This window comes from Falco punctatus (genome assembly GCF_963210335.1).
Source record: "Falco punctatus genome assembly, chromosome: 10".
NCBI lineage: Eukaryota > Metazoa > Chordata > Aves > Falconiformes > Falconidae > Falco > Falco punctatus.
In genome coordinates, this window is record NC_137590.1 from 16,150,334 (window position 1) to 16,159,060 (window position 8,727).

The 8,727-nt window shown below is 67.0% G+C and overlaps 1 protein-coding gene across 3 annotated transcripts; it reads left to right on the forward strand.

Annotated features, from left to right (window-relative positions):
• Nucleotides 1-3,608: 3,608 nt before the first annotated feature.
• CCM2L (CCM2 like scaffold protein) lies at nucleotides 3,609-8,305 on the forward strand (the record flags this gene model as incomplete). Of its 3 annotated transcripts, none has more annotated exons than XM_080404392.1 (10): nucleotides 3,609-4,112; nucleotides 4,397-4,564; nucleotides 4,888-4,971; nucleotides 5,086-5,269; nucleotides 5,917-6,371; nucleotides 6,454-6,589; nucleotides 6,716-6,779; nucleotides 7,031-7,178; nucleotides 7,359-7,501; nucleotides 7,691-8,305. In XM_080404392.1, 10 exons carry the CDS (start codon nucleotides 3,609-3,611, stop codon nucleotides 8,019-8,021), a joined length of 2,217 nt encoding a protein of 738 aa, XP_080260518.1. In that variant the 3' UTR covers nucleotides 8,022-8,305. The 3 variants fall into 3 exon arrangements, with proteins under 3 accessions (XP_080260518.1, XP_080260516.1, XP_080260517.1); XM_080404390.1 differs by having other exon boundaries at nucleotides 7,359-7,497; nucleotides 7,741-8,305; XM_080404391.1 differs by having other exon boundaries at nucleotides 7,359-7,497; nucleotides 7,709-7,850.
• Nucleotides 8,306-8,727: the final 422 nt, after the last annotated feature.

Sequence of the window (8,727 nt, forward strand, 5' to 3'; positions counted from 1 at the left end):
GGTGGGGGGCACAGGGCCGCAGTGGGGGCCTCCTGGTGCCATCCTGGCCACCCTACATCTTTGCAGCCGTTTGCCTTTCTGTTGGGTTTGCCGGCCCTCCTGTGCTGCCACGCTGAGCGCCCCGCGGGCGGGGGCCGGGGAGGTCTCTTGGTGCTATCCCCCCTGTGCCACCCTCCCACCGCCAAGACCCCTGTCCTACCCCACGGCAACCGCCCCAGCTCCCCCCAGGGCTTGTCCTTGCCAAAATACCTCACCGGTGCCTGAGGCCAGGGTGGTGAGTGCTGTGGCCCCGCAGTGCTTGACCATGTCAGTGGTGCAGGATGGGGATGGGGCACCCAGGGCTGGGGGTTGGCAGCTGCGAGGGGCTTGGGGCACAGTGGGGCACGGTGGGGCACGGTGCACTCCAGGTGGGCAGCACACAGGCACATGGGTGCCTGTGCCATGGCAGGGCTGTGGGGCTGGAGCACGGCTGCACCAGGGTGTGCGTGGGGCTCATAATTCCCAGGGAGCTTGGGCAGGGGACAGCCGAGGTCGGGCCAGCCCCCGCCGTGCCTCCCACTTCCCCCACACTCTGCAGTGCTGGCACCAGGGGAGCCCCTTCCTCTCCATCCTCAGTCCCCCTGGCTCAGGGTTGAGCCATGTCCCCCAACCCCACGGGGTCCCCGCTCCCCTGTGGGGTGCACACTCTGCCCAGGGGGCTGTCATGGGTGGGCATGAACCCTGCTCCCCCCCAGCTCTGAGCTGGGCCCCTGGCTCCAGCTGGGATGGCTGTACCCCATCATCCCCCCAGTCCCCACAGGAACGCTTCATCTCATCGGATTTGTTTTCACCTGAGTGGTGACATTTTGTGTGACATTTTCTACCTCCACTGTAGCTGGGGGTGGTGGTGAGGTGGGGGTGGGGAGCAGGGCCTGGATGGCACTGCTGAGGGGGGTGGGGGGGCCTGCCAGTGTTCCCGGGGCCCCCCAAGGCAGGATTCACCCCCAGCCGTTATCCCCTCCCAGGTTTGGCATCGCTTCCCATTTGGGAGCGTTTCCATTCACACCCCACCCCCCCCCCCGCCACCGGCATCATCCCCCTCCAGCTCCCCAGTACAGTATAAACCTGAACTGGGATCCTGCCTCCCCCCCGCCTGCCCCTGCCTGCCCCAAGAGCGGGGCTGCCCCGGGCTCCAGGTCTGAATGTGTCCCTGGTCCTGCGCGGATCTGTCGGCGTGCCAGCGCCCGAAGGGCTGTGCTGAATGTACCCCGTGTCCCCTGGGGACAGGCATGTCCTGGGGAGGTGCGTGTGTGAACACGTGTGTGTGTGCATGTGTGTGCAGGGGGTTCACAGGGCTGGGGAGCTGCTGCACCCCTCAGCCATGCACCTCCCCAGCCCCTCACCCCCTGTGCCCATGGCCCCTGTGCCTTCCCCAAGCCCCCTGTTCCCCCCTAACAGCCCCACGGGGTCCTGGATCTGGTTGCCCTGTGCCGTGGTGCCAAGTCCTGCCTTGGGCTGGGGGGTGTGGGCAGCTGTGCCAGCCCCGCCGTGCCATCAGGCACCATGCGAGGCACGGCAGCAGGCACGGCAGAAAGCACGGCAGCAGGCACCGCAGCAGGGATGGCAGTGGGAAAGCTGGGGGGCGGGGGGGGGCTGGCTGCCACCCACTGTGCCGGGCGTGGAGACCCCGAGGGATGGTGTGGGTGCCTGGCCCGGTGACAGGTGGCGGCGGCATCACGTTACTTTTGTTTCCCATTTCTTTGTAGCTGGAAGGCCGAGGTGACAGCAGGCTGGGGCGGTCAGTTGCTGGGGTCACTGGTGCTAACTGGTGCTAACTGGAAGCCTTGGAAACCCTTCTGGAGGAGGGTGCAGAGCATGTCTGGGGCTGGGCAATGGGCTGGGCCTCCCCACAACCTGCATCCCTCCTTCACCACCAGTAATGGGCAGACCACGGCGGTGGGTGCTGGTGGTGCCAGGGGCAGCACCAGGCACCGGGCGGCTCTGCAGGGGGGTCTCTTTTCCTCAGGGAAGGCCAGGGGCAGTGGCTGGGGTGGGGACTCACCCCCATAGGAGTCAAGTGGCATCACCACAGCCCCAAGGCAGTGCCCAGGATGGTGGCCCCTTGCCATGTCCCACTCACGGAGCTGGGAAGCCACCGGAATGGGGATGAGTCACGCAGGGACTGGGTGACACCACAGGGCAGCTCCTCTGGACTCTTCTGCCCCAGCCCCTCTCCCCGTCCACCCGAGGAGCTGCATTTGGTGCCATCTGCACCCCCTATACCCTTCACCCCAGGGGTTTGTGTGGGGACCCCAGGGCCATGCCAGCAGGACAGAGGGACACTTTTCTATGCACTCAAGCCACGGTACCCTCAGCCCTGGGCTGCTCCGGGCAGGGGTCTCATCCCCTACCCAGGTGGTGCTGCCCTGCTTGTTGTGGAGAGCCTGGCCATGTGTGGGGCTGGAGGGCAGCCATGGGCCCTGCTCCTGGCCCGGGGGCTCGGCCACCCCCCCTGTCACCCACCCAGGCTGTGCTGCAGGGGAAGCCAAACCCAATGCCAGCGGCCACACTGGAAGGGGCACAACCTGGGGCCAAGCTGGGCGCTATGGGATGGGGGCAGCTCCGGGGGTGCTCGAGCTCCCACTAGGGACAGGGGTCCTGGTCCCTGGGGGCATCAGCCCCCTCAGGGTGGCAGCAGGACCACCCCAGCTTCAGGGAGCGGGGAGAGGTTTGGGCCAGGGCCCAGCCCCATTTGCCCTTGGCCAGGGCCGTTTGTTCCCAGCAGGGGCTGCCGGGGGGTCTCGGCTGTGTCCCTGGCCCCCCTGGCACCGGGACCTGGCGGCTGCTGTCATGTACTGTAAATACTCTGTGTGCCACCTTCTCCTCTGGGACCCTCGGCGCGGGGGCAAGCGGGAGGCCGGGGTCTGTACCGAGACTTTTTTTGTATACCACAAACTTTTTGTATATTTTTAATTTTGCTGCAACATGAGATATTAAATTCATTTCAATAAGCCCTGCCTGTGGGAACTTGTCCTTGCTGGCACCTGCAGCGGGGCAGGACCCCTCTGTCCCAGGGTGCTTGGGGACCTTGGGGGACAGAGCAGGGTGGCTGCAGCGGTCCGGTGTTGGTGGCCCTGGCCGGTGTTGGCCCCAGTGTGGCGGCTGGCAGGGAAGGGGTGCGCGGGCAGGATGCAGCAGGAGGAAGCCTGTGGACATGGCTGCTGCAGGGCCAACCTCCTCCCTGCCCCAGGCGGAGGCCTCCAGCCCTGGCTGACCCCCAGCCCCACGGGGAGCTCAGGCCCCATGGGTGGCCATGGGAATGGGGTGCTGGGTGCAGCTGCACAGGCTCCTGCCGGTGCTGCTCCCCGTGCCAGGGCCCATGTGGGCAGGGAAGGACGGGGGCAGCGAGGGCCGGGACCCCACAGTGCTGCTTCACAAGGACTGGGCTGCCGGGGGCCACGGGGCAGCAGAACTGCCCCCAGACCCAGCAGAAGCCCTGCAGCAGTGAGGGGCAGGGGCTGCTCTGCAGCCAGGTCTCAGGGGCACCCCCAGCCCTGGCATCTGCTCCGGTCCCATCCCAGCCTACTTCAGTCCCTGCATCTGCCCCAACCCCGGCCCAGTCCCAGCCAATGTCACCCCCTGTCCCAGCCCGACATCCAGCCCAGCCCAAGCCCCAGTTCCAGTCCAAGCCCCTGCTCCAGTCCCATCCCAGCCTACTTCAAACCCTGCTTCTGCCCAAGTACCACCCAGCCCCAGTCCCAATCCCAGCCCCAGCCCCAATTCAAGTCTCAGCCCCAGTCCCAGTCCCAGTCCTGTCCCAGTCCCAGTTGCCATCACAGTCGCAGTCCTGTCCCAGTCCCAGCCCCAGTCCCAGTCCCAGTCGCAGTCCCAGTCCCAATTTTGTCCCAGTCCCACTCCAGCCTCAGTCCCAGTCCCAGTCCCAGCCCAGCCCAGCCCAGCCTAGTCCAGTCCCAGCACCCCCCAGGAGGGGCAGGAACTCACATCCCGGCCATCCTGGTGGAGTTTCCGACACAGGAAAACGCAGCGGCGCCGAGCGGGGCGGTGGGGGCGGCCGTGCTGGGAGGCAGCGCCGCAGCCCCACCATGGACTGCGAGGCCAAGAAGGGGAAGAAGGTGCGTGGGCCGGGGGCTGGTGGCCTGGGGGCTGGTGAGAGGGCAGGAGGGGGTCAGATGCACAGGTACACCGGGACGAGGGGCCCTGCACCCCATCCTGTGGCGTGGTGGGGAGAGGTGGGGTCACCGCTCGCTGCCCCTTGAACCACCCAAAGGGTGCAAATTTGGGATCTGTGAGCAGAGAGGGGCCCAGCCCCTCCTGGGGCACTGGGTGCCCGCGGACCCCGGGTGCCAGGGTTGGGTGCCTGGTGGTGACATGTCCCCATGCCCATTTCCCCTGCCAGGGCTTCGTGTCGCCCATCAAGCGGCTGGTTTTCCCCAAGGTGGCTCGGAGGCCGGCGCTCCGCAGCAGCGTCTACCGGCGGCCGCTGCACTCGGTGCCCCTCTACCCCCCTGACTACCTGATCGACCCCCAAATCCTGCTGCATGACTACGTGGAGAAGGAGGTGAAGGTAAAGAGGTGGGGTGTCCCCAGGGATGCCTGGGGTCCCTGCCTGCTTGGGGTGGGGCATGAGGCCACCATACCATGCTGAGAGCCACCAGCCATGGTGGCCAGGAGGGTCCTGGTCCCCTCCCTACACAGACAAACAGCCAGGGAGGGGGAGTGTGGGCTGAGGGTGCAAGGAGGACCCCCCATTGCAGGGTGTCCCTGCACCCCAGGGACATGCATCCTGCCTTGGGGATGTGGGTGCTCTGGGGGTGGCTCTGGGCCATGGGGTGGGGAGGATGCCTACCCCAGCGCCCCCCCATCTGCCCTGGGTTTTGTCCCCTGCAGTTTTTAGGCCATCTGACATGGGTGACATCCTCCCTGAATCCCTCCAGCCGGGATGAGGTGCTGCAGCTGCTGGACACGGCCAGGGTAAGAGGGGTCTCCACTCCCCAGGGTGCCCCTCAGCACTGCCCAGAGGGTGGGCGCTGGGTGCCCCACACCACAGGGTGCCCCACACAGCCAGCACATGCTCTGCTCCCACAGCAGCTGAAGGAGCTGCCGCTGCAGACAACGCCGGAGCAGGACAGCATCCTCAGCCTCTCAGCACGCTGCCTCCTGCTCACCTGGCGTGACAACGAGGAGCTGATCCTGCGCATCCCCACCCACGAGATCGCCGCAGCGTCCTACCTGCGTGATGATGCCCTGCACCTCCTCATCCTCAAAACTGGTGTGGGGCTCCAGCTGGCAGCACAGCTGGTCCTGAACACCTTGTGTCCCCAGGGCACGAGGGGCCAGAGCCTGGGGGGTGCTGGGGAGGTGCTGGGGGTGTATGTGGCAGCAGCTTGGGCCAAGCACTAAAGCCCATATTGCCCCCCTGGCTTGGTGGGGGTCTGCTCCCCTGGGGCTGGAGGGGGGCACTGCCTCAGGCTCTCCACTGCCCTGGCAGGCAGGTCCCAGCTGCGTTCCCAGCGCCAGTTGCTTTAATGGCAGGAGGAGATGAGGCTGGAAGTGACCCCCGTCCCCGTCCCCCGCCATGGAGCTCCAGAGGGGATCAGGGGTGCTTTGATCATCAAACCTGAGCTCAGCTGCCAGCCGCAGGCAGGGTCCCTGGGGAGGGGGCTGCACTAGGCTGAGCTCCAGCCTGCACACAGAGCAGTCCCCTAATCCCCTGCCCTGCTGCCCCTAATCCCCCTGCCCCTGCCCTACGGTAGCCCCACTGCCCTCAACCCACTGGGGCTCCCCCAGCCCCACCTCACCACCCCCATCCTTCTGCATCCCAGCTGGTCAGTGGGACGGGGCGGCCCGGGCAGGGGCTGGGGGCCAGCAGGGTGGGCAGCAGCCCCCTGCCCTGATGCCCCATTTGTGCTGCCCCAGGCCTGGGAGTGGACCCGGTCCCCGCTGGAGCACACCCCGAGGCAGCCCCAGCCGGTGTGCCCGAGGCATTCCCCGCTGAGAAGCGGCCGGGGGGCTCGTGGCCGGAGGGGTCGCGGCTGGGGGGCCCGATGGAGCGGCGGCACACCATCTGCAGCCTGGACTGGCGGGCAGCGCGGGGCGGGCAGGAGAACCGGCAGGGCGGCAGCCTGGAGCGGCGGCGGGGCGGCAGCTGGGAGCGGCGGCAGCGCGGGCGGCCCTCGGGCAGCTGGGAGCGGCGGCAGCCCTGCGGCGGTAGCTGGGAGCGGCGGCGGGCTGGCATCGCCGGCGGCAGCTGGGAGCGTGGCACCGGCTTTGGCAGCTGGGAGCGGCGGCACACCGGCAGCAACCCCCTGGACCCCCAGGAGCCTTGCCCTGACGCCTACTCCAACCTCATCATCCTCGCCGTGCCCAACAGGGTGAGTGGCCCCGGCACATGCCCACCCACCGGCACACGGCCACCCACCGGCACCCACGCTCGCTCTTTCCCTCCCGCTGCAGGATGCAGCCGAGGAGTCCTGCGCGCTCATCTGCCAGGTCTTCCAGATCATCTACGGGGACCAGAGCATCGAGTGCGTGGACCGCGCCGGGTACCACTACACCTCCACGCCCACGCGGCCCTGGCTCTCCAGCAGGAGTGAGTGGCTGGGGACAGGCATGGGGACACTGAGCGGAGTGGCACGGGGCTGATGGGCAGCAGCAGCAGGCAAGTACCATGGCAGAGGCTTGGCCCCCCTCTGAGACCTTCACTCTCCCTCCCCAGGCGAGAGCTGCCGCACAGATGGGACCTATGGCTACGATGCCGACTTCAGCTGCTGCAGCTCTTTGTGAGTCTGGCTCCCCCCAGGGTGCTCCTGCTCCCGGGTGGGTGCCCCTGCCCCTGCCCCTGGGGGGTGGGTGCCCCTGCACTAGGATGAGTGCCCCTGCCCCCGGGTGGTTGCCCCTGTGCCAGGGTGAGTGCCTGCCCCAGCTGCAGAGATGCCCCAGCCCTGCCCGATGGTGGGTGCTGTGCAGAAGGGGGTGGGCAGCTGGGTGCATAAGGGATGCTGGGACCCCCTGACTTCTGTCCCCTCCACAGCAACAGCTCCCATGAGACCTTTGAAGCATATTACAGCGGTGCCTCCTCACCCTCCTTCCACCAGTCCCACCACAGCCTGGCCACTGCCTGCAGCGGCAGTGACCAGAGCGGCACTGGGCTGGAGCAGCTGCAGGACTACATGGTGACGGTGCGGGCGCAGGGACGGGCGAGGGATCCCACTCAGTGCTGGTGGCTGGGAACAGGGTGGGGTGCTGGGCAGGCCTGAGCCCCCCCTGCAACAGAGAGCAGGCCGTGGGGCGCAGGGTGGGGGGCCGGGGCTGTGCGCTGATGGTGTCCCCAAGCCTAACCCATGCCCGTGTCACCACAGCTGCGCAACAAGCTGTCACCGCAGGAGATCCAGCAGTTCGCCCTCCTGCTCCGCGAGTACCGCCTGGGCATGCCGGTGCAGGAGTACTGCACCGAGCTCCTGCGCCTCTACGGGGACCGCAGGAAATTCCTCCTCCTGGGTGAGTGTCTGGGCTCATGCTGCAGCCACCCTGTGCCATCACGGGCCCCTGGTGATGGCTGTGCACCCCTTGGGGATGGGGTGCTGGTGCTGGCTGTGCTCTGGGGGGTGTTGGCACCCTGCTGCTCGTGGGGGATGGGATGGGACAAACCCCCTGCCAGCAGCCGGTGGGGCTGGCTGGCATCTCACACCAGTGCTGCCCACTGGGGCAGGGTCACCCTGAGGCTCACGGTGCCCATGGCAGGAATGAGGCCGTTCATCCCTGACCAAGACATCGGGTACTTTGAGACCTTCCTGGAGAGCATCGGCATCCGGGAGGGTGGAATCCTCACTGACAGCTTTGGCCGCATCAAGCGCAGCATGAGCAACACGTCAGCCTCGGCTGTGCGCAGCTACGACAGCTGGTCCCTGCGCTCCGAGTCCGAGTCCTTCAACCGCATGATCACGGACATCACCCATGACATTGAGGCGCTGGCGCGGGATGAGGAGGAAGAGGAGGAAGAGGAAGAGGACAACTACCTGTGAGGGAGTGCTGAACCCAATGGTCCCCTCCCCACCCACTGATGCGGTGCCGCATCTCCAAGCCCAGACTTACTAGGTGCCCAGCTCTGCCCAAGTGCCTGAGAGGGGGGACATTGTCCCCCACTTTGTTACACAGGAGAGGTCAAGGGCTCTGCACCACCCTGGCAGCTCTTGGCAGGGCTAACAGCATCGTAGGGCAGGCCATGGTGGTGAGACAGCCCCCATCTGGCAATGCCATGTGCTGTAATTTCTGCAGATTGCAATTAAAAGCCACAGCTGGGAGTAGAGCAGATTCTTCCCCAGGGAAAGGCCGTGCCAGGGTGCAGGGGCTGCTGCGGGGGGGGGGTGAGCTGGGCCAGGGGCCCTGCCACGCACCCTACCACTGCTGGGCTGGGAACACCCTGCCCACCCCAGTGCCACATGCAGGTCACTCCCAGAGTCAGGGTGCTGCCGGCTGTGCTGGGCTGGCCCTGGGGGACACTCCTGGCAGCATGGGATCCCAGGGAGCTCAGAGCAACGTGGGGGGGCCAGCGATGGTGTGCTGGGATGGGAGGGGGCTGGTGGCCACAGCTGATGCACTGCTGCCTGTGCTGCTCGTAAAGCAGTCGGCTTCCATCACGGGCCAGTGGCAGGAAGGCGCCCAAGAGCCCCCAGGGATACCCTGAGCCGGGGCTGCCGGCACAGTGTCCCCCGTCCTGCCGCCAAGCAC